The 24,789-nt window shown below is 36.0% G+C and overlaps 4 protein-coding genes and 1 long non-coding RNA gene across 11 annotated transcripts in view; 3 read left to right on the forward strand and 2 right to left on the reverse strand.

The window, feature by feature from the left end:
- The window catches only part of LOC116304355 (neuronal acetylcholine receptor subunit alpha-10), a 25,313-nt gene extending 20,204 nt beyond the window's left edge, over positions 1-5,109 (forward strand). For 5 of the 6 annotated variants that reach the window (XM_089026106.1, XM_089026103.1, XM_089026104.1 and 2 more), the window contains 4 exons: positions 1,093-1,239; positions 1,792-1,954; positions 2,105-2,363; positions 2,842-5,109. In XM_089026106.1, the coding sequence (XP_088882232.1) occupies positions 1,093-1,239; positions 1,792-1,954; positions 2,105-2,363; positions 2,842-3,461 (1,189 nt within the window). In that variant the 3' untranslated portion in view covers positions 3,462-5,109. The remainder of the gene's footprint in view (positions 1-1,092; positions 1,240-1,791; positions 1,955-2,104; positions 2,364-2,841) is intronic. The other variant, XM_089026108.1, reaches the window with a different exon arrangement.
- LOC148913141 (uncharacterized) overlaps positions 1-6,763 on the reverse strand; it is an 18,328-nt gene extending 11,565 nt beyond the window's left edge. The window contains exon 1 of the long non-coding RNA XR_016119079.1: positions 6,547-6,763. This is a non-coding gene — a long non-coding RNA (uncharacterized LOC148913141). The remainder of the gene's footprint in view (positions 1-6,546) is intronic.
- On the forward strand, positions 6,741-17,343 carry LOC116304365 (neuronal acetylcholine receptor subunit alpha-3-like). 2 transcript variants are annotated; one of them, XM_089026109.1, is made up of 9 exons: positions 6,741-7,346; positions 9,440-9,478; positions 9,648-9,786; positions 11,839-11,972; positions 12,226-12,270; positions 14,018-14,127; positions 14,507-14,804; positions 15,196-15,454; positions 15,584-17,343. In XM_089026109.1, exons 3-9 carry the CDS (start codon positions 9,699-9,701, stop codon positions 16,180-16,182), a joined length of 1,533 nt encoding a protein of 510 aa, XP_088882235.1. In that variant the 5' UTR covers positions 6,741-7,346; positions 9,440-9,478; positions 9,648-9,698; the 3' UTR covers positions 16,183-17,343. The 2 variants fall into 2 exon arrangements, with proteins under 2 accessions (XP_088882235.1, XP_088882236.1); XM_089026110.1 differs by lacking the exon at positions 9,440-9,478.
- Positions 17,026-19,391, reverse strand: LOC116304358 (uncharacterized). Its single transcript, XM_031714083.2, has 3 exons — positions 19,240-19,391; positions 18,270-18,614; positions 17,026-17,810 (listed from the first exon to the last, which is right to left on the reverse strand). Exons 1-3 carry the CDS (start codon positions 19,243-19,245, stop codon positions 17,799-17,801), a joined length of 363 nt encoding a protein of 120 aa, XP_031569943.2. The 5' UTR covers positions 19,246-19,391; the 3' UTR covers positions 17,026-17,798.
- A 3,391-nt stretch (positions 19,392-22,782) lies between these two features.
- LOC116304303 (rhombotin-1-like) lies at positions 22,783-24,205 on the forward strand. The gene is made up of 2 exons (XM_031714011.2): positions 22,783-22,962; positions 23,821-24,205. Exons 1-2 carry the CDS (start codon positions 22,829-22,831, stop codon positions 24,050-24,052), a joined length of 366 nt encoding a protein of 121 aa, XP_031569871.2. The 5' UTR covers positions 22,783-22,828; the 3' UTR covers positions 24,053-24,205.
- The last annotated feature ends 584 nt before the right edge of the window (positions 24,206-24,789 follow it).

Genomic DNA, 24,789 nt, shown 5'->3' on the forward strand with positions numbered 1-24,789 from the left:
ATTTCGTACATTCCAACGAGTTTCTATTGAATAGCGCAATTAGTGCTATTTTATGTTTGCCGTCGTCGTCGTCGTTGCCGTCCTGCTGCTTAAGGTCCCTAATGACTAACCGTCCCCAACATTTGACCCGACTTGTTGAGTAAACGTTGGTTCAAATGTGGGGACCGTTTGTCAGGGCCTTAGTGACTGACTAAGCAAGTGACAGGCGGTCGAAGAACAGGTAATCCTAGAATACCAGATACGACGTTTCAGTTTACAGTTGGTAATTTCTTTTTCCCCCTACAGACGCCTCTGCTTTGGTTCGTTTAACATGAATGAATATGTCTGTCTGCCTATTTGTCTGTCAGTCTGTTTGTCTGTCTGTCAAACTTGCTTTACTCTTATTTTGTTTATTCTATTTTGATTATTTGTTTGAGTTCAGTAACATTTGGATCGATTCTATTTGTACAAGTTGTATATTTACGTTGACATTGTATTGGCTGTCCCTTTGCACTTATATGGATTCTGAATTTATAAATCACAAAACACTAGCACTGTTAATTTTTCATACACCACTTTACCTTGTGTAATGTTTTCCCATTACAGACCACGTGTCATTCTTTTAAAAATAAGGTTCTTTGTTTGAGTTGCATCCACATTTATGTGTCTTCTCATGAGTAACCGTTTAACAAACGAATGATACTCTAGAGAATGACACTTACCACCTTAACCTTAAAATCTTTTGAATTTGAATTAAAATCTTTTGAATTTGAATTTTGATAAATTTTGAAATGTTTTTCTTTTTATTATTATTTCTTCTCGTCAATTTTAATGTTAATCATGTTTATACTGTATGTAAATAGTATGGAGAGGGAATATCAATTGGGACGAAAGTTCTGTTTTCTTCGCCAGTGCACAAAATTTGTATGTCTCAAGTTTTATAAAATGTATATGTTTATATTGTGACAAATAAACTAAACTAAACTTGGTCTGAAATGGGAAAATAAAACACTGATGGCAACACGACGAATTAGGTCTTTTTTCTTCTTTAACGATGACAAATACACTACAGCACGTGTTGATGTTGTTGATCGCCATGTTACCCTTACACAGCGTTCGATTGTTCGACAGTGCGGCGGACGACGATCGCCTTAGCGGTAGCACCGATAAATACAAGACAAAGATTGGGATTTACCCTGATGGACAACATTACTGGCTGGCTCCAGCTATGTTTAAGAGCGTCTGTGACGTCAATACAAGGTATATGTGAATCACATGCTCAAAACTGTTGAAACCTTATGATTTTATCGAATCTTGAAATAACCGCGCGCTGGGCTGATCTAAGTCAGGGCACGGCGAATTTACAGGTTGATTGAAACCTAAAATAACATCTGCGTTTATCTAAGTCAGAGCACGGCTAATTCACAATTCGAACTGGAATTTAGCTTGTTGGGTTTTGCGAAGGAAGGAAGAACCCGGGGGAAACCCTCGAATCAAGGGAGAGACTTAATCATACTTAATTTCTTACTTTACCGTTAGCATTTATGAATATTATGAAACGGAAGTGAGGCTAACCCTGAGTAAATGAGTCTGTTATAGACCCCGTCTTGCACTGAGTCCCGAGTGGAGATATTTTGGGAGACAAAAAAATGGATTTTTTTTGCATATTAAAAGACGGCCTATCGTTCAATTGTCCCCCAGAACAATTTCTCTAGGAAATCAATGTAAGGGGTCTATAAGTTTGAAACACCGCGGTTATTTGGAACTCGAAAATGGTCTAATGAGATGCATATATTGTTGTTATTTAATCAGGTTTTTCCCGTTCGACGATCAGACGTGTACCCTACAGTTTGGATCCTGGGCGTTCGACAGTTCCAAGTTGGACATGATTTTTGACCGGAATGAGAGCGGAACCAGCCCTTACCAAATGAACACAGAATGGGAGCTATTGGCTTTTGATGCTACATTGAAATATGTTAGTAATGTTTTTGTTTAGTTTTGTTTTTGCCGAGTTTCATCCAATATGGCGGCCAATCATCACGTGACCTTGATCTAAAACATCACATCACGTAACATTTTTGTTTACCACGAAAACTGACGTAGAATCTCTTTTTTCTCTCTACAGACAAAATACTCTTGCTGCCAATATCCTTACACAAGCGTGCTTCTTGAAGTCAAACTAAGACGTCGGTTCTATTACTATATGGTCAACCTTGTCGTGCCTTGCTCCCTGATCGCCATCATGGTACTTTTGTCCTTTGTACTACCTCCAGAGGCTGGCGAGAGGATTAGTCTTGGAATTACCGTTCTCATGGCAATGGCTATATTCCAGGAACTGACGTCAGAGAAACTGCCCGTTGAGTCAACCCACACACCATTACTAGGTGAGATATGATAAATTAATGTGGCTTAGGTAGATATATGGTCAGTAAAGATAATGAACCACTTCGAAGATACGGCGGCCATCTTGAATCGCAAGGAATTATGGGGCGTCCAGTAGTTAGTTACAGTAATGACGTTGATTGATATTAAAAGCTCACCACAAGAGAATACAACAAAAGATTAATTAAGACGGCACATCGATTACCTTTAGCAATAAAAGCAAAACAAACACACCAAACTCTATATATTTTGCTTCATCTTTGTTTTGCCCCCTGGCAAGATGGCTGCCGTATCGTCGAAGTAGTCTATTTTAAAATGCAAGTTCCTTGAACATGAAAACCTTCACTAGATGCCAAGATTTGGTTGCCATCAACTATCCTTTCCTCTCCTCTCTATGACTCCTTATAACACTCTCATGAGTTTTTGGCGCTACTTCGTCTATGTGTCATCCTAATTGTGCTCCAAAAATTATCCTTTCAGCCCAATACTATTCCAGTGCAATAGCAGAAATCGGCCTCGCTATTTTTGCTACTTCAATTATCCTCAACTTTCATTATCGCAAGAACAAGATGCCAAATTACCTTCGAAAGCTGATCTTCTCGTTCGCTGGCCCAATCGTTGGCATGAAAAAGTATAAGGATTTAGCAAGATCGGAGAAACTTCTGCGAAGAGGTCAAGAGCGAGCAAATGGAACGTCAAACGACAACGAACACTTCAAGAAAGGAAACAATTGTGAGTTAAAGTCATTGAGCCTTCTACAAAACGATTTGATTGCCTGTGAGAAAGAGCCAAGAAATGAGTTCCAACGCGGTAAAAATCACAGCAGCATCCGGGAAACTCACATTCTTGAAGACAGTGAAGATAACAGCGCTGACCAGGAAGACAAAGGTGATAATGTCGAGAAGGAACTCGCGGACATCTACGCTAAAGAATGGCAGGAAGCGGCCCGAATCCTTGATCGACTAGTTCTTCTCGTTGCCATTGTTGTGTGCATCTGTACTTTTGCTGCTATTTTTATTCAAGCGCCAAGAGTTCAAGAACATCTTTTTGGGGATCCCGCTATCACGGAGGAGCAGAGATTACTCCTCAGAAGAAAATGAACAACACTTTCCTGGACAAAATAATTGACTTTTTGCGAGTTTAAATTACCGCTTTGTTCCTTTAGCAAGGACTCATTTACTCTGGGTTGGCCTCGAATCAGTGCCTAAATATACACTAATACCAACGATAAAATAAAGAATGCACAACTAACATTACGCGGAATACTTCGAAATTCAACGAACGTTTACTGGAGCACATAAATATGCTGCACAAAATTGAGGCTAACCCTAAGCAACAGAGAAATCGAAACTGGAGTATTCGTTTATCAGCAATTGTTATGTAGTCATGAACGGACCTTCGAGATAACAATAATAATTAATAATAACAGCATTTATATCATTAACACATCGTTGCATTACAAATAAATTAATTACGATGTGTTTACTAGATAATAATAAACGAAAAATAACGAAACGTTTATATAGAACATGTCTGCATCGGTTACTCATAACCGCCATCTTGGTTGACGATAACAATGCATTCCTCATTAGCTTCTCTTGTTAGGTCAACCAACATGGCGGTTGTGTTATCATCGTTATTCATATCTCGAGGGATTTTGAGGCACGTGGTTGCACACACTGTATTACTTATTCTTTATTAACTGAAAATGATATCGAGGCTTTGCACCATCAAGTGATGGCAGCCGTGACAGGAGGCAGGAACAATTGAATCTGGTCTAATCTGATTTACAAGAGAAAGAATTCCGTTTCCTAAGGGAAAAAAAAGACTATTTTTGTGCCTCCTGTCATATCTGCCTTCACGTGATGGTGCAACTTTATACTTTGGGGGGAAATTCTGACAGAATCGCTTTATTAGCATTTGAACAAGGTACGAGTGTTCGAGTTCCTAGTATTATAATGATGGAGAGGCTGACCTAAATTCAGGCAGGTGCTTCGAAAGAGGACCCCGGCATAAATGTTCCTGATAGTTTTCAAACAGAGTTTATCACGGCGTACTTCCTGGCTAAAGGAAGAGACGCGAAAGATCGATGAAAAATTGCTGATAAATAATGTTATTTCTAAAATAAAATAAATACGATGGTAAAAAACACATTTTAAAATTGAAATTTTGACCGAGAAACACCAGCGTTTATTTTTAGCATAGAAATAATCAATAGACCTCATTACCTTGGTCGTAATGTCAAGTGTCATTCCACTTATCATTTCTTTGTTTACCGGTTGCACATAAGACACACGGATGTTTTTTATTTTATATTATTTTATTTGGAGATTTACCAAAGGCAGGTGGTAAATCACTCTGGATAAAATTAAACAGAGAATCCTATTTTCAAGGGAATAGCACGTGGTCTGAAATGGGAAAACATTACACCCAAGGTAAAGAGGTCTATTGAAGAGGGGGGTGAAAGTCACCAATAAAGTCGCCTAGTCTTATTTGTCACGTCACTTATCAAGCTGATAGGATTTCAATTTTCTTCTTGTCAGTCTTTACTCGTCAAGAGGAAGACTTGGTTTTAGTGAAATAACGGTACAAACAGTTATGTGTGAAAATGAACCAATCAGAAATTAGTAACAACCACGTGATAGTAATGAAACGGATATTCACTTTTTGGTTATAACTTTTTAAAAATGATCAATAATGTATAATTGATAATTCTAAAAATCATAGAAATTAAACTATTTACACTTAGTTATTGAATAATTATATCACATAATTACTGGAGTTTCTAACTGATATTTTATTGGCTAGCAGGATCACGTGACATTATGGTAATTGCCTTAAAAATTCAAATAGTAATTGAAACTTAACATGCTGGAAGGAAAAAGGAAATTATGATGCGTGATAGACACCATGTCTCACATGACGCCATATTGGCTAACGTGAGAGCCACTGTGACGATATTCTGGTTGAGTGATCAAGCGCGAAACAATCCGAGTCGAGGCTCCGTGGAAACAATAGCATAATCGTAATTATTCTTGTGTTACCTCGGAGCCTCGACTCAGATTGCTTTGTTCTTGGTCACTAAACCAGCGAGCCTGTGAATGTTATGTTGAAAACAGCCTGGTTTGTCATATATTGGATCTTTACCTTTGATTGTAAGGGACCGGTTATTATTTATCTAGAGGGGGTGGGAGATGTTTTTGTGAAAGATGATTTTTTTTCAAAGCTCCTCCTCCCATTTGAAGAAATTGTAGATGACCCCCCACCCCCACCCCCCCCCCCCCCCCCCAAATACACTCATACCTGTTCAAATGTTGTTAGAACTCTACTATTCAAGACTCCATTTTTGAGTAGATTGTAATCGTAAGCAGCTATCGATGAAAGTCTCTATCTTTAATTACTGATTCTGTTCTTTAGCAACACGTGTAGGCTTCTAGATTATATCCCACCTATTATTAAATTTCTAATAGTATTCCATGCACAATACCAAGAAAGGTGAAAACTTTCAATATACACTGTATAAAAAAAATATTCAGGTTCATTGGACTGGAGCATAAAATTATGTATTATAAAGATATTTAGTAGATAAACTTGCCTAATAAAGCACAAAATCAGTGTATATATATGTATATATACACCGAATCCCTAAAACTTTGACAATTTAGCGATATATATACATATATATGTATCCCCTTTTTCCTATTGTCTTTCCTTGAAAATCCAGGTAAAACAATAGAGAAAAGTGGGATACACATATATGTATATATATCGTTAAAGTGTCAAAGTTTTAGCGATTCGGTGTATATATATATATATATATAGTAAAGATTGGATTAAAGACGAGACATGTTCACATTACATACTTTGTTATATATATATATATATATGTCAGTATATATATTATATATATCATATATATGTCTTTTAGACGGCTGTCTAGTTGTTCGACCACTTCTAGATGTGTGCAAAGTAAGAAGCTCTGCTGAGTCACCTTCGTCATCATCATTACTACCACTGTCACTGCTGCTGTCACGTAAAACTAAGTCTTCATCACCATCACTTTCACTCTCACTATACTCCCCCCCCCCCCCCCCCCCCACCCACTCTAGATAAATAATGACCGGTCCATAATGTTTTTGCTCATCAGTGTATCAATGTATCGTGTATAAATAAAGTCATATTTACCTTATCATATATTGGTTGAACTAGAAGGCCAATTTCATTTCTGCTGAAACGCGAGCAACAGTAATAATTAAAGGAGGTTGACAATTAGTGGGGACGAGTTCTGTAATAAGTGAGCTTGACAATCGGCGTGGACACTAGTCGTGTTTACGTTAGTGTCAGCTCTCACGGAATCTCAAACATTAGAGAAAAGAGAGATTAATGTTTCTCCCGGCCTTTGAAAAGGAAAATCTCTTTTTATTCAACAACTTTGCCAAATTACAGTGTTTTTTTCCCCTTCCCCTTAGTGGCCTTTCCTCTTCTTTCTCACTCTCGCCGAGATGGCGTCGAACTCATTTTTGATGCTATTACCGGCATGGTATCATGCAATTTTTATGAGGTCTGTACACCTTAATGATTGCATTTATTGTTCATGTATTAACATCGCAAACCTTGGTCAAAGACTAGGCAACTCGCTTCTAAAATAGCACAGTTTAGCCTAGTATTTGATATGGTTGGGGGCCTATTTATTATCTATTTTACCACCTGTTTCAAAGGGAATTCAAGAGGGCAAAGCTAGAAGGGACGTCCATTCATGTTTTATTCATCTGTTGAGTCTCTTTTTTCAATCATCTTTAAAGATCTTGTATAAGTAGAATACTAAATACGTAATTTTACTAAATGTCTGAGCTTTTTATTGCGCAAGAACTTCGAACGTCTCTTAAACATCTTCTTTTCATCGACGAAAAAATGTCTAAGTCCAGTGTAGAGGGGATAGAAGGACTACACTGAAGCTAGTTGGATTATTTCCACAGCATTTACTGGTAAGTATTATCTGTTTTAATCGACCTTTTTCTTTAGGAGGATAATTTGCCAACCACAATTGTGATAGAGCACGTCTTTTTTCTTTCTGAAATTATTTTAAGATATTAAATAGACCGCTTTATGAGGAGGAGTTGATTAAAAAGAGTGAAAAGGGAAAATAAAAGCCGAGGAAAAAACTGTGACATTTTAGTAACAGTATGAAATTTATCACAATAAGTTAAAATATGGTAAAGTTACGGTTTTTTTTTTAAAAGTACGAACGCTGAAAAAGTGTTTTTCAAACTGAACCATTACTACTTTTTCCTAAGATTATGCAAGCAAAAAAACGTTTGGAAAAATGGTCTCGAAAAGAAACTATATAAAATACATGAAATACTCAAAAAATATATTCAGAGCACTGTGAAAAAAACACCAGTTTCATATTCTTCGGAATCAGTAATTATGATTTTTGAAAATGAATTTTGTGGGTTTAGACTTTAAATAAGAAAGAGTGAAGTTTAACTTTGTTGAGTCCATATCATGTAACAAAGCTTTGGTTCCAACTAACTTTTTGGTTTTCGATTGTTTTATTCCTTTTGGTGATGTAAAATTAACATATATTAAATATTAATAATTAGGGATCATTTACTACCTCTGACAAAACATGCTAAAAATGTAGCCAAATTACAATAAATTAGAATAAAATTCAACTGGGAAATACTTTAGAATAGAAATATATTTTCGAATTTTAATTTCTTTTTCCAGATCTGCGTCAAAAATATTTAATTATGATAGAAAAAATGGAGTTTCTTCATGTGATTTTAATTTCCGAAACCCTTTGAATATTGCATTTAGATGACAGAAAACTAATTGAAATATTCCTTTGTAAAATTGATAAAACAGAGACCAGTTGAATGACGAAATGACGAAAATATTCACAATCAATTATGGAAGATAATTTAACTAAAAACTGAAATTGGTGACTGAATGAATAGTTTAAAAGGCGGATTACATTTAAATAAATATAGAGAATATCGTTCGGCTATAACTAGCAACGAATATCTACGCGAACCCGGGGATAAAGTTCTTCCAAAGCGAGCGACAGAACTACCCCTGGGTTCCCGAGGATGTAGCTAACGACTACCAAGGTTACAATGAAATAAATTTTTCATGTATCTAGCCAAGCTCTAGAACGAGCTGTCGTTTACATATCAACAAGATTGATTGCATTATAGGAAGTGTCATCTAATGAATGAATGTTATCGAGAAATTTCTAGTTCTGTTGGCTTAACTTTAAAATCTTAACTTATCACGATGGTGATATGAGAAAATACCCGGCTGGTCAGTCGCAAAGTTGTGTTATCTAAACGTTATCGACCCCTGAAGATTGGTAAAGTAGTGCCATACAAGATATGATATGATCATTTATAGAAAATTTAAGAGAAAATCTAGCCGTCTAGTATCCCCATATCCCCACTGTCATAAAGCTATCACAGATCTTAACCTGGCGTAAACATAGAAAACGTTTCTTTTTTTTCGATTGTCAGAGAAACGATATATTGTTCAATTATCTCGATATCAATGTAGAAATTTTGGTCTTCGGTGTTTTTCGCGCTCTTTCTTGACCAAGACTGCGCATGTCAACAAAAGAAGTGAGTGGATTTTTTACGACCTCAGGGGAAAATCTCTCTAAATTACGACAAAAAGTAATCATTTTTGTCGGTGTTTTCTCAGCATTTTAGTGTTAATCAATACAAAAAATAAATATTTTCAAAAGCGCACTCATGTCGCTTAGGAACCAAATGCTCTCGAAAAACTTTTAAAACTATTAGTTAATTTGATTTCATTAAAAAAGACATAAAATGTTGTCGTTTTGCTAATATTTCTCTTATACCTCGAGGAGTTTCTGGCATTATTTTCTATTTCAGTAGTTCAGAATATACCTCAACATTTTAGGGCCCAAATTCAGAAAGTCGAAAAAATTGTGATAACTGTTAGAGTTTTTTATCGCAAGAAATTAAAGAAATTATCTTTGACCAAAGATCTAGAAAACCATTTCAATGGCTAAACGTTAACTGTCTATTTTTTGAAATATTGGTCATTTCTTCGATAGGAAAACTTTCAAACAAGTTACCAAAGGAAAAAATGACAGGTGAACACTCCTATATTTTCCTCAACATTAATTTATAATTACTCGTTTAAAAAATCTCCTCATTAAAAGCAATCATATTAAGGAATAAACAATAATATTTATGCATGCAAGACGGTACCAAGCGAGTGTGAATTTAAAAAATGATTTTGTGTTTTCTTTCCGTTCACAGCTTATTATCCAAGCTCTTAATCAAACATCGAGAGGAAGGTTGAAAATCTCAATGGAAAGTCCAACTAGCCGGAGAAAAATGCTTCATTTCATTTTATTTGTCTATAACCTTTCAGTTATAGCAAGAAGTTCAGCTCAAGGTAAAAGTAATGAGTCATAATCATTAAATCTTCGAATTTGTGATGAAACAGATGTATTAACACCAGTGGTGATCATGTCGGCTCTTTTTAATAACTCGTATATGTTTTCGAATAATTTACGGATTCAAAATTTAGATTTTGTTAGCTTTTCAGTTCTGAGCGTTACTAAGTTTCTAAAGGAAAAAAGCATATACGAAGCAAAAGTTTAAGTTTAATTAATTCTGCAAAATTAAACTACGATTGCAATTTTTTGCCAACGATTTTGCAAAAACAACAAAATCCGAATTCAGTTCGCCATCGTTTTGGTTCATACAAATTATAACTATAAAGCAAACGTTTATTATGTGTATTGACTTTCATTTTATCTGATATTTGTGGATTTTAGAAGGCTTTAACTTGCTTTTTAGTGTGCAGTGAAATATAGACGTGACCTTGTAGTGACACGGTAACTAAACACTATTTCGAAAAGAAAATCAGCGACTGAAAATCAGCAAAAACTAAAGATTACTATGATTGTCTTAGAATATTGTTTTTAAAAGGAAAAAAAACGGTTTAAAATTCTATTAAAGCTTTAACAATTTTGTAGGTTTGCCTAGAGCAAACAACAAATCGTTTAAATAGCAATGAAAGGTGTCAAATAAAGAGATATTTTAAGACGAGTCAAATGCCAAGCCAACTAGTTAAAAATGTTGAAACTTTTAGCTCTTTTTAGCTCCTATGCCATATAAAAGGACCGAAATTTTACTGTTTTTATCGTACTAATAGTATAGCTCTATAATTAGTCTATAATGATATTTGGCAAAAGATATTAATTATAAATGATATTGGAAATGGAAATTAGCAAGCAATTATTTACCACTACGCTCACGGGTACGGATTCACTTTGAGGCCAACCTGCGTTTCTTTTGGTCAGCACCAAGAAAAACGCTGTGTAGATTGTCCCCACCGTTTTTGTTTTTTTTGTTTTTTTTTTCTTCTTCGTTTAGTTTTTCTTCTCTTTCCTTTTTCTTTCTTTCTTTTCTTTTCTTTTTTTTTTTTTTCTTTTCTTTTTTTTTTTCTTTTCTCTGCTTTTTTTCTGTCTTTATTTTTTTTTGATTATCAGTACTGAATTGTTCTAATCTTAATGAAAAATAGGCGTTTGTTTTAGCCTAAGAGATAACGGCGTCATTAGTCGACTCACATAGCAGGAGATCTCACTTAGAAAATGAAAATTTAGGATGTCGAGAAAGATCCGCCAAATGGTTTAGTCTACAGATATTCATTATCTGATAAAAATGTTCGTTTTCGCAAGTAAAAATGGAGAGCAACAGGAGCTTCAGTTTTAACGATTATGCATTATGCTCGCATATACAAATTTACATATGAATTTTGATTATTACATATTATATACTTATTTCAATAAAGTTAGTCACCAAAAATCTAGAAAGCTGAGATCACTGAGCATCATGGGAAACTTTTCATATCAAAAAAGCACATATATACAAAGCTTTTTTAATACAAACTGGAGCTAGATGATGCTCAGAACTAGAGGTAGGACTGTAACCGGTAAAAGATTCGCAAGTCCATGAACAGTTATCAAGCCGTTGAACGTGTAAAATGAATCTACCCATAACCCTGGTCGGCCTCAGCTTTATAGCTTTTCAGGTGACTAACTTTATTGAAATAAGTGTATATACTTATTTCAATAAAGTTAGTCACCTGAAAAGCTACAAAGCTGAGACCGACAAGGATTATGGGTAGATATATTTTACATGTTTCAACCACTTGATAACTGTTGATAGACTTGAAATCTTCTACCAGTTACAAGTTCACCTCCTCTGAGCATCCTCAACTACTGCAGTTTGTGTCAAAACCTTTGCTTATTGAATAAGAAATATTTCCCATGATTCTCAGCGATCAAAGCTTTCTGGGTTTTTGGTGACTAACTTTATTGAAATAAGTATATACATACACATACACATAAATGAAAGAGATTTGTTCACAGATCCTTTGTAACTGTGTACGTTATAATTATCATAATTATTATTGATAACATGTTGTGTGATATTTCAGTTTCTAGGCCGATATCATTCGAGCACAAAATTCTCCAAGACGTTTTTCACCTTTATGACAAAGATGCCCATCCAGGGGGAGGCATGAAAGTCAATGTCGTTTTTGGCGCCAGACTTGCTCGCCTTGTGAAAGTCGTAAGTCAAACATTCTTTACAACAACAACAAACTTTAAAAAAATCTATCAAAATAGCTTTGCAATTTTTTTTTCGAATCTGATTCATTTTCTACATTAGAACAAAAACAAAAACAAAAAATGCAAAAAAATTTTTGCAACTTTTCTTCATGAATAACTAATTTTTGCACTGGTATCAATATAGAAAATATAGAAATATTTTTGTTCATTTATTTATTAATAATAATCTAATGATTAATTGATATCTTATTTAGGAAGAGGTTAATAACATTATCAAGGCTCAATGGTGGATGAAACAGGTTGGTAATGGAGATTTTTTCTGTTCCCAAAAAATAATTCCGATCTAAGAAGTACACCAGGGATATGGGGTGGGGAACGAAGGGACGAGACCCAGGATGATGCTTCTGCCTTTGCCGATCAAGATTACTGATCCGCGTTTATAACAAAAGTGCAAAACTCAAGACAAAATATTTCTGTCAAAATTAAGTGACTGGTGTTTCCAAGAGACTATGGTCTCTTGGTGTTCTTAGTTCGTCCATTTTTGTGATGTATATTGTTATTAAATATTAAATTATTATACGCGCGAAAATGGTATATCTTAATCTAAACTACCTTAGAATCTCTAAATTTTATCCAACTTATTATTCAATTTAACCAATGCATTTTGTAAGAAATGTACATAAAATTCTAGACCATTCTAGACAAGATTTGTTCACTTGGAAAGATTTGTGAGAATTGCAAGTAACTCCCTCTACTTATCTAACATTGATATTTAAGCTAAATTGTAAATTATTTAGCTTTAAAACACATCATAATATGGAATAGGATGACAACCAACCTTCCTGGCGAATCGCTCTGTAAAATAAACGTCTTTGGAGCAAGAAAAAGCTCGCAACAACAGCTTGAACAGGATGAATCTGTGTACGACAAGTTCCGCCATTCTTCTCCATTCTTTTATCACTGCACTTCGACCATGGAATGACTCATGTTTTTGTCGAAAAATACTATTACAAATTCAACTAGATTCATTCCCAAAATGCCTCTCCACTGTCTATAAATAAAAAGGCTGTTGATTGCTTTGTTTAAAGCTGCGAAAACATTTGTACAGAATTCAAAACTTGTAATCTTTTTTTACAATAGTGAAAAAATTGCTCGCGTTTTCCCTATTCCCTACTGTATCCCTGGACCATCAAACACTCAAACAACTTTATTCTGATACATTGGAAGCTGACTGCTGGCATGCAATTAGAAAGCTGGACAGTCGGCACACATTGTTCCGATATATTGCCCCGCCAACAAAGGCATACTGCAGGCTCCGTTTATTAAATCATTTTGTTGTTGTGTACAAGACCCGTTTGAGGGATTATCTTTGGCAGAAGTTCGCCTACTGCCCGCCAGGCAAAACCCCCTTTTTAGGAGGAAACCTGGTCCCTCCCGAATGCAGTGTTAGGCGAAAAAAGACCTTGAGGGAGAAAGGTCCTAAGATGTTTACAACGATTCTTAAAAGTAATAAAAGCAAGACAAAATTAGTGTGCCGTGCTTAACCTTGCAGTCAGGCTAGAATGAAACCCTTCGCCTGCGAAAGCCCGCCTTTTGCCGTTCGTTGCGTCATTATCTCCATGGCAACCACTCTCCATATTAGGCGAACCGTGAAAACAATATTTTGCTTCTATTCTTCGAACCGAAGCAAACAGCAATTTTTTTCAGCAGTGACGTCACAAAAGTGGCAAGCGCACGCATTTTGGCGCGAAAACTCCCGCCAAATCCACAGGTAGCCCAACAAAATAGCACGAGCTAATTCGAAAGTGTGGACATGATTGGATAAAAATAACTAGAAATATTGGCATTCAAAAGTGTTGAAAATTTACAAAAAATGTATGGCTATGGGGGACATTTGTGAAATTTCAACACTTTTGAAGGCTTGTAACTCTGGTTATTTTTAATAATCTTTATTATGATTGTTCTAAGTTATGTTTGGTTCATGTTTCTCAAAGCACGCATACATCATCAGCAGTAAACACTAAAAAATACCTTTTTAATTTTCAGAGCTGGTATAATCCTGACATCCGGTGGAATAAGTCTGATTACGGTAATGTTAGCATAGTATTCGTGGATGCTAATAGAATATGGGTGCCAGATATCCTTCTCTACAACAAGTAGGAAATTGTTCTTTGTTCCTATTATTATTATTATTATTATAAATAAATATGATATTTTAAGCAAAAATACTTTCAAATAACAACAATAATATTAATAGTAAAACAATAAAAAAGAGAGATTATGAATATAAAATAACAAATAGTCTATATGTATAAATTACTTGTTATTATTATTATCATTATTATTATTATCATTATTATTATTATTATTACTATTATTATTATTATTATCATTATTATTCACTCTAACGGTTATCGTTCTCGTTGTTGATGATGTTGTAGTTTAATTATTATTACCACTAATTTAAGTGATAAAAAATTAATGTACATCAGATTTATGTAAAATTATGACCACGTTTCTTCCTCTTATCCCAAGTGGTGACGAAAAAGTCGACACAGCAGGGGGCCCTGAAAAATTTCACACTAAAATTAGCATAACAGACAATGGCATCCACTCGTGGTACGCGCCAACCATCTTTACCAGCATCTGTAAAATGGACGTCCGGTTTTTTCCGTTTGACGACCAAATTTGCGAGCTGCAGTTCGGTTCCTGGGCTTACGACAGCAGTAAGATTGATCTGGAGGTCGACTTCAACCAGACAGGGAAGAACTCGAATATATTCCAGGAAAATAATGAATGGAGGGTTAAAAAGATCACTGCGACAAAAAGAATGGTAAAAACTGAAAGACAGAATAGTAATCTCAATTTTGACATTCGAATGGCTTTCAGGGGAATTGAACCTAGAGGCATTGCCCGCACGCATCCACTTTGCCTCTAGAGCAACAGTAGGTCACGTGATTTGTTTTATATGCTATAGTGCGCATTTTTGCATAATACAATCTTTCGAAACTGTCGGCTGTCGGCCCTAGGACAATCTCACTCTTATTTCACATGCGCAATAGAATTAATTTCGGGCATGAGCAGTAAGAACTTAGACCTCTGAATCTAGAGTGCATCTAGATATACCAATCCGTGCATGGGTTTACCTTAATCAATCAGTCATATATGATCATTGAAATTTCTGTCAGTTTTTCATTTCCAATTTATTTTCCATTCATTCCCAGAAATATTATTCCTGTTGTGGGAGTCCATATGCAGATATTATCATCTCTATCCACATGAGTCGAAGATCCTATCACTACATGATCAACCTTGTGTTCCCCTGTGCCGTCATCGCTTGTATGGTCTTTTTTACCTTCGTCTTACCGGCGGAGTCTGGGGAGAGAATCTCGCTATGCATCACGGTACTCATGGCCATGACCATTTTCCAGGAACTGACGTCAGAGAAATTACCAGTCTCGCCTGACGGTTTCATTCTCATAGGTAAATATTAAGTCTTATTTTTCCGAGCCCTGTTGTTGTTCTTTATCATTATCATTGTTGATGTTGCTGTTGTTGTTGTTCTTTATCATTATCATCGTTGATGTTGCTGTTGTTGTTGTTTTAATGCAGAAATGTACTACACGTCAGCCATTATTTCAATCGGCCTGGCCATCGCAGCGACATGCGTGGTTCTGAATTTCTACTACAAGAAAACAAAGATGCCTTCCTGGTTAAGATGTCTACTCTTAGGAAAACTTGCCAATTTTATCAGAATTGAAACGAAATTTAACCAGAAGAAGCGAAAACTACAGACAAACCAAGGTATCGAGAACCCAAACCTAAGTACCATCGATAACGAGTCAGAATCTCAGTTCGGAGTTACTCTCAAATCGATAAACCATCGGAGACGACACAGCCACGAAGCACCGGCGGAATCTGAAACTGACACTAGAGCTGAAAATGACGTGCATGCGAACGGAATTTCGAACGGAGACTTGAAGAGACATTGTTCATCGATAAGAGCCGAGCATGTTCCGATGTCTAAAGCACAGGCTCCAAGGAAAGAGACGGCCGAGGAAGACTGGGAACATGAATGGAAGATAGCTTCGCGTGTTCTCGATCGTGTTATCTTAGTGACAGGGATGGTCCTGGCTATCATCACAAGCGGGACTATTTTTCTACAGTCCCCACGTGTCCGAGATATGATAGTTGGAAAAGCCGATTTGTAATGCTTTACTTGCTGTCTCCGAATCTCATCAACACCAGTGGCGGTCCAGGACTTTAAGAGGGGGTTCATTTTTGCAAATCTCGGCACAACAACAACGTTCTCTTGCATCATCATTTTTCCCATGAGGCACATCACTGGACTAGGGGCGCTCCTGATAAGGATAACCTATCCACCAGTCCCATTTCATATTAAATCTCAAGAGTTAGTCCCATACTTTTATTTATTTATTTAAAAAAATTTAAAAAATCCAAGGTACCAGCTGGGGGAGGGGGGTTCATTTGCGCCCAATGAACCCCCCTAAATTCGCCACAGAACGCATCTCTTTATTGTCTGCTTAGCCGTAAAAAGATGATGTAAGGTGCGCTCTGATTGGTAAATCCGTGAGAAAATATACTTCGCGCTCTGATTGTTGTAACTTTTAAAGGGATATAACGAGGGACCTTTTTCATGGAACATTGACAATAGAATATACGGAGATCTCTGGTTGGTGCAATCCTAAAACAACGATATAACATGCACACTTACTAAGAAACGAAGATAAACAGGTCTTAAGTCGCGTTTCTAACGACCTTCAAATCTTACAGCAACCTTCAACTTGCATGTTGCTTTTGGGTGAGTTTCTATAAGTTTCATTGTATTGACCCAAATGCCTCGATTTGAAACAACTGTTAGAAGGCTGTTGTTTGCTCCTGTCTCCTGTCGTGGTCCTGTGATGCACTAAGCCTCTATATTGATGTTATTTATAGTAAATCAAAGAGGTGTCTTATTGGGGGGGATTTTATTTCCTCAATTTTAAATACTAGATATTATTTAGTATTTTCTAACTGACGATATTTAAAGCAAGTAATTATAACTCGTTGGTTTTATTCAGTGATAAATAAATAAATGCACTATATTCACTTTAATAACATTTAACATTTGCGATTTAAAAAGAAAGCTCATTGGAATAAAATAATTCAGAGTCCAGATTCCAGAACGGAGTCCAGAGTCAATATTGTTCTCGAGTCTTCTACAACAAAATTAACCATTGTAAAAATTATTATTGCTATTATTGTCATTATTATTATTATTAATATTATTAGAAATCTTTAATAAATAAACACATGTTATTTGATCTGACCTAGTTTAAGATATTATCATTGAAAATAAATAATTAAACCTGTTTTGGGATAGTCAGGAGTTACTGCGGGACTCGGGATATAGGATACAGGATACGGGATATACAGGATAAGGGTGACGGGATAGGGGATGTGGGATACAGTGTACGACTTTTATATGAGATACGGGGACGGACATATGAAATATTGGTTACGGGAAAAGGCGGTACGAGACACTGGGTAGTATCCCGTAGTATCGGGTATCGGATATTGGGATAAGACTCAGTTACGGGTCAAGGAAGGGAAAAAAATCAGAGACTAAACAAAATAAACAGTACACAACATCCCATACCAGGGAAAAGAATAAACTAGAATCCCCCACGATGAGTGGTTACGATGATAACACCTTGGTATATGTGTCATTTTACAAAGTACTCAAAGTTAGCTGGTTTTAGTTTAAATTAAATTACTCTTAATTCAATAGCCATCTTCCTTATCAAACTCCTTGGGCGGTAGAATCTTAGTCATCTCTCTAAAAGAAGACACATTAAACATTAATCACGTGTTTATCGCATAAGAGACCGTGGGGTCCTGGCTAAGAAAATGATGAACCTATTGCGCATGATCAAACCAACCTCGAATTTTATTCCAATATGATAATTATTTTCATTTATTTCATTTTATTTATTTTTTTAATAATTTTTCATGAGTTTTATGTCAGTATTCGAAGCTTCATAAAGAGCTTTTGAAACGTCTTTACAATTATTTTTTTGTTTAAACTTTCACGATTGTTATTATTTCATTTTATTTTTATCAGTAAAGTTTTCTTTTTAAGGTTAATTTTTTTCATCCGTCTGATTTTATCGTTTGAACATATTTATTCAAATCAATCCTTTTGTTTTATTTCTCTTGTTTCCCATTCAAAGTACATATATATTATGAATTGGTTGAAATTTCAATTTCGAAGGAAGATTAAAATCGTACTACTAACCTTAGCTTGGTTGTGACTGTTGATGTTTCTTTGCTGTAGTTGTCTTGTTCGGCTACCATATATATTCCTATGGCTGCCATATCTGTAACGATATCGATTCTTTGATCCCAACCCAAGGCGAAGCTTACGAAGAATCCCACAATTGAAGGTCGCGCAACGGCGTTGTAACTCGTACTTGGAGTCATCTAAGTCGCTCGTGCCTATGGGTTCGCGAATTTGACGATCGATTTCACGATACAAATCACGATCGAGATCACCTTCAGGGATAGGATCGCGAAGAGGTGTCGAGTGAGAAACCACGAACATCCAAGCCAGCAGGAAGAGAGAGCATATAGGTCTGTTAAACTAAAAATAAAATTTGAGAATTACACTAAATATACGAAACTGCGAGCTGTATTCTTTTGTCATAAAAAACGACCTAAAATGTTCAGGTTTTGGATCGTAGATTCTTGCTACGCATTCCATCACAACGGAAGTGTTGGATACAAACTATTCGTGTTAACTTATTAAAACGATGGCATCGCTAAAGTAAAGTTACGTTTCTTGGGCGGACTATTATTGCCATTTTAAGGAAATTAATTCCTTTATTTTCCCAAAACGCGAAACTTTTTTGGCTAACTGAAAGTTGACAATTTTCCATTGTGAACTTCAGTAATTTCGTAAAACCATTTTTTTGGTTTGTTATGTAACTTTGGGCTAAAATATAACTTTGATGATTTTCTTGTTTGATCTTTTTGTAACATTTTTAACTCGGTTAAAAAGGGTAAAATGTTAGAAGTATGTTATACTTCTTTCGGCCAAGAAAAGTAGAAAAATAAATTAGGGAGAAATTCAAGAAGTAGTACAAAGTTTGTCAGTGTCATTTCCTTAACGCTAGCTAGTTTTTCTATCCTACGTTGTTATCAAACAACGGGTAGTATATTTATAATGATAACATAGAAATGTGCCCAAGATAACGGGAGTTACTTACCATCATATTTGAACCAAGTAACACAAGCAGCAGAATTTGACCCACACACGAACAACTCAAATCTTCAACTCTAAACTATTCCTTGATCTGGCCAGATATAGACGCCATGGGGCCAGCCATTATCATTACATTAACCCCCCCCAGTGAGAGCTCTACCCCCTTTGATTTAGATTCCTCTAGTCGATAAATCCTGATTGGACTTTGCTTCGGTGATTTCAGCCCTTCATTAGAGGTTACTATAATCTAAAGCGACAAGAATAGATCAGAGTCACCCACGCTATGACTTTAACATTTCATACTCTCAATCAAAAATTTCAATTCCTCAGCCGGTTTTTCTCATAAATCGACAGATTTCTTTAAGTAAAACTCACTCCTAACCAAAATGCTACTCTTGAGCCTAATTTTGAGCTCCAGATCAAGCAAAATTATTTCTTTTAATCGTATTGATTCCGTGTTGATTCAATTTGATGATAAATCATTGACGAGTGGTGAACTAATTTGCTTAATTGCGGTAACTAGATGACGTTGTCGGAATTGTTCTTCCTATTGTTTATTTTAAAATCCCCACGACTTAATCCTTTGATATATCCATTCTCGTACACTAGATAACCTCGAACGTTTCAAAAACTATCACCTTCCTAAATTCTTTCAATACGTAATTATTAGTAACGGTTCAAAACAATTTCTGTTCAATTATTGGTAGCTTTGACATTTTCAGCTGTCCTCCTTGCGTCAGGTGTCTTTCGACCGCTAAACCAATTCTCGACCCTATTATTAATAAAAAGTGGATTTGTCGGGTTCTTTAGAGTATCTCTCCTTATTATCTAACCAACAAAGGCAAAAGGTTGTTTTTCCAATCGTTAGCATTCTTTAATCAAGCGGAGACTAAAGCGAACGATAGGATCTCTCGAGGACTTGTAAACAAGTTTGTTGTTGCTTTAATAATGTTACCAGATTATCAGGGTTTTAAGATATGGTTAATTATAGTCTAACGGATAAAGATAGAATCAACGTAAGTAAATCCACTCTAATTTTTTAAAAAAATCTCTATTTATGGTTTGGGAGATAGGGTTGGGGACGGGAATTTGGTGGTGAGATAGTTGTGAAGAGATGTGTGTTTTTCTATCTGAAGATAAACATGGTGGTGGTTTTTAAGAGATGGTGCTTCTTCTTTGGAATTTAATTAGGAATTTAATTAAGAATATTAGCTCTCGTAAAAGGATAAAAATATGAAAAAGGCTGTTCTTGAGGAATGAAGGTGGATGGTCGTACCACTACCACTACTATTACCATAACTACTATCACCACCACCACTACCTCTAGCTACTACTACAACTACTACTACTACTATAGCACCGCCATTACTACTACCATCACCATCACCACCACTACCACACCAACATGAGCCCATGAAACAAAGTGTACTAATTAAAGTGTAATAGTCAGATAAACACAATAGAAAACAAAAGAATTAGAGCAAAGTATTGATAAATATGCTAAAATGTATTTCACGGGCTTATGATTTATGAAAATCACTTTACTACTACAACGACAAAGACGACTGCTGCTGCTGCTGTTGCTGCTGCTGCTGCTGCTGCTGCAGCAACTACTACTACTACTACTACTACTACTACTACTACTACTCCTACTCCTACTCCTACTCCTACTCCTACTCCTACTCCTACTCCTACTCCTACTCCTACTCCTACTCCTACTCCTACTCCTACTCCTACTCCTACTCCTACTCCTACTCCTACTCCTACTCCTACTCCTACTCCTACTCCTACTCCTACTCCTACTCCTACTCCTACTATTACTATTGAGAGGTTTGAGAGATCGAGGAAGTGAGATGTGAGTAAGGGTCGAGTCAGGTAAGGTAACCTACTAAAGAAAACAAATTATTTTCTACAATGAGTACTTGATCATCGTAAGCTGTCAAACCTTCATGGGAGATGAAATTTCTTATTTCCTGTAACTCATTCCTTTACTCGCTATAAACCTGTGAGAACTCGAAACTCCATTGTCCAAATTGTTTTATTTATCAGCTTCCAGTATATCTCGAGAGCAAATCTTGGATGATATCCATCTCTCGGGGAGGGAGGGGTTTTCATATTGACTTTACGTGGGAACATCCTGGTAACAGTAAATGATCAATACATCGCTGTCCTGCGCACAAAATAGAAAATTGCCTCAAAATCCTCGTGGAAAAAAAAAAAAATACTGTGTAGTCGTTTGTAGGACAAGATTTTAATTCCTGTTAGAAAACTACTGCTGCAATGCATGGTGATAAGAAAACACACGACAAATAAAAATTTACCCGTTTGAATATATCAAAGGTTATTTCATGTCCCTTGAGTAACCTTTCTACTTACAAAAGCCAACAAAGTTTGAGTCATCAACTGATGTTATCAGTTTATTTCTTGTTTTTGTTGTTTAATTCCAACGGAAATGATTTGTTTTAAAATATGAAGTATGATCAAGCTAGTGAGAGCCCTCCATTGACCCAAAAAATCAGTGATAACCTCGAAGCGATAGATATTTTTTGATGATTGTCCCGTGACTGAGCCAAATGAATTGAGCAACGCTGTGCCCTGAATCTATGGGTAAGAATTGAATAACTTAAGAATGAATCTCCATTAATTTATTTACAAATGATAATCTTATGATTCTCAAATTTAAATAGTGATTTGATTTTGGCAACTATATGAAACACGACAATCACTCAGTAACTCCGAACTAACACACGAGCCTAAATCCAACTTGTATGAATCTCATAAGTTAATTTATTATTCTTTATAAAATTTAGAACATTTTTAAATTGTCAGCTTTTTTTCCTTAGTTTTTTCGATATTTACTCATATGATTTAGTCAAACAACAACGAAAATGAACTGTTATGAAGTGTTTTCCAACTCGGCTTGTAGCAACTATTTCACAATCATTTAACAAGTTATGCCAAACAATTCTAAATTGTTTTTCATACTTCTTAGACCACGATATCTTCCAATTCTTCCAATCCTCTTACTACTTAAAAAGTGAAATCGAAATTCGATAAAGTTATTTGAGCAGAATTAGAGAATTGTTTCTGTTTTCTTAGTAACTCTTCGCCATCAAGATGACTTAAAATACCCTTCTAATTATTTTCGCTGTTAAGTTCTCCTGCGCATTTGGCATTTCACTTTCTCAAGCCTACGATGCAAGTCCATTGATATACACCTTAAATTCTTAAAATTGTCGTTGCAGTAGTATTTTTCGCTCTTACGCGCAATAGTCCCGTTTCACATTTCCCTGCGCCATCTTGAAAGGTAGCCGTGCCTTTACATCGAAGCGAGACAAACGGTGATCTTGGAATGATAGAGACATGTGAATAATTGTTCAAGATTTTAAAAAAAGGTCTATAAAAAGCTCACGGTTCGTCTCGCTTCGGTGCAAAGGTGCCTTTATTTCAATTGGCGCTGGGAACTGTAAAAGGGACTATTCAGCGACGTTGAACCAATATTGATTCTAATTTATTATTCAGCTGACAAAAATACTGAAGTCAGTAGCACGCGCTCCTGTGCGCAGTGTAGTAAACCGATCAAAGCTCGAGTAATGCTGTTTGCATTAGACCAGTACTGGCACGAGGATTGCCTAAAGTGTACCTACTGCAATAAACGACTTTACGAAATCAGTAACAAGTTGTATCTGAGAGGAGAGTTGATACTCTGCAAGAGAGACTACATTAGGTAAGTCTAGGAGGACTGGCTTAGGAATATCCGTTTTGGGGGAGGAGTGGCCCACTCTTTAAAATGGGGACACCAGTGGTCTCAAATCTCATTTCACATGTTAATTTTACGGAGGGAGAAAAACCTTAGAACTCGGGAAACATATATGGCAAAAAATTTTTTAAAAATTTTACATTCAAACTATCTTTGTTGATTTTAAGAAAGAGATTTCCTGTTATTCGGTTCACTGGTATTTCTGTTATTCGTGTAATCAACAGGAGATAGCACTCATAGCCGGCTGTCAAATAGTTCATCGTTGTTGTCAAACGCGATCGTTCAAAACTTGTTGGAGTTGTCCATGATGGTGACCCAGGGGGAAGGATCGATTTTTGTTCTCTGCAAAACAAGACTTAGAAATAAGCTTACTAAGTATTAAACTACGCCGACGTATTGTGGTTGTTTTCGACCATACTTTGAAATATTAATGACTTTAAAGCTAATGGTTTGAAAGTGTATTTATATGCGCATTGTTATTGGCTAAGCAACGCGAAAATTAAGAAATGGTAAACCATATCTATGTCATGGCATTCCGTACAGTGACGTGTTGAAGTCAGTACCGTATATTTCCCACTCATACGAAAACCATTTTTATGGGAGGCCGTTTTAATATTACAGCATGCCGTGCCGTGTACGTGCTGTAAGTCAGTACCGTAAGTTTCCCACTCATACGATAACCATTCTTATGGGAAGCCATTTTAATGTTACGACATGTTCGTATCATACACGTACTATAAGTCAGTACAGTATATTTTTCCCACTTGTATAAAAACCGTTCGCTGTTTTGGTCTATTTGAATAATAAAATTGTTCTGTTCTTTAGACTGTTCGGCGCAACTGGGATGTGTTCGCTGTGTTTTAAAGCCATTCCTCCGCTGGAAAACGTCATGCGAGCTCGTGAACATGTTTTTCATCTGGACTGCTTCGCATGTCAATTTTGTGGATACCGATTCTGCATTGGGGATAAATTCTTTCTGTACCAGAGCTCCGTTCTTTGCCAGGATGACTATGAGGATCTGATTTCAAATATCTACCCTTTACTGACACCACCTTGACTTGGAGGGCAGGGATTATATCCGTTAAAGGAATACAATACCCTGGTTTAGATCAATCTTCTTACTTCCATCTAAATAAATAACTTCCCAAATGACACATAGTTTATAACTGCATGAAATATTCTTAGTCAACTCCATTTTTCATAGTATTTATATTCAATCCTATTTTCTTTTTTCGTAAGTAATTTTGTAACAAAACTCTTTGCATAAAAGACAAATTCATGAGAGAAAAACCATGTTTACTATAATTTACTGTGCCGAAAAAAGATAACTTAATGACCTAACCTTTAAATTTCATATTCAGTTATCGATACCTTGAAACAGAACAGTCTTTGGGTTGATCAAAGTCAGGGCATGGCTAACTCACAGATCGAACCCTGAAACAACCTCTGGGCTGATATAATTAAGTCAGCCACTGCTACTCACAGAATGAATAACAATTTAGCAGGGAAACTGGTGAACCTTGAGAAAAACCCTTAACAGTCCCCTTCACAGTTCCCTGCGCCATCTTGAAAGATAGCCATGCCTTTGCATCGAAGCGAGACGAACGGTGAGCTTGCAATGATAGAGACGTGAATAATTGTCCAAGGTGTTAAAAAAAGGTAACCTCCTCAGGGAGAAGCATCCAATATACTTTTAAAAAAACATCCATACCCGTCCTCAATCATGTGAGCGACTTATTATATAATAATGACGCAAATTTCCCGTTTTTAAAGATAAAGTCGAGGTATCTCATA

Source organism: Actinia tenebrosa, unplaced genomic scaffold, assembly GCF_029948245.1.
Source record: "Actinia tenebrosa isolate PJP-AT-01 unplaced genomic scaffold, QUT_ActTen_1.0 PGA_scaffold0__85_contigs__length_37466705, whole genome shotgun sequence".
Classification (NCBI taxonomy): Eukaryota; Metazoa; Cnidaria; class Anthozoa; order Actiniaria; family Actiniidae; genus Actinia; species Actinia tenebrosa.

Bases quoted from the DNA above. Each gene is read 5' to 3' on its own strand.
- LOC116304303 (XM_031714011.2), top strand. From the start codon at position 22,829: ATGCTGTTTGCATTAGACCAGTACTGGCACGAGGATTGCCTAAAGTGT. The intron at 22,963-23,820 runs GTAAGTCTAGGA...TCTGTTCTTTAG, and splicing joins TGCAAGAGAGACTACATTAG to ACTGTTCGGCGCAACTGGGA.
- LOC116304365 (XM_089026109.1), top strand. From the start codon at position 9,699: ATGGAAAGTCCAACTAGCCGGAGAAAAATGCTTCATTTCATTTTATTT. The intron at 12,271-14,017 runs GTTGGTAATGGA...TTTAATTTTCAG, and splicing joins CTCAATGGTGGATGAAACAG to AGCTGGTATAATCCTGACAT. The intron at 14,128-14,506 runs GTAGGAAATTGT...TCTTATCCCAAG, and splicing joins GATATCCTTCTCTACAACAA to TGGTGACGAAAAAGTCGACA.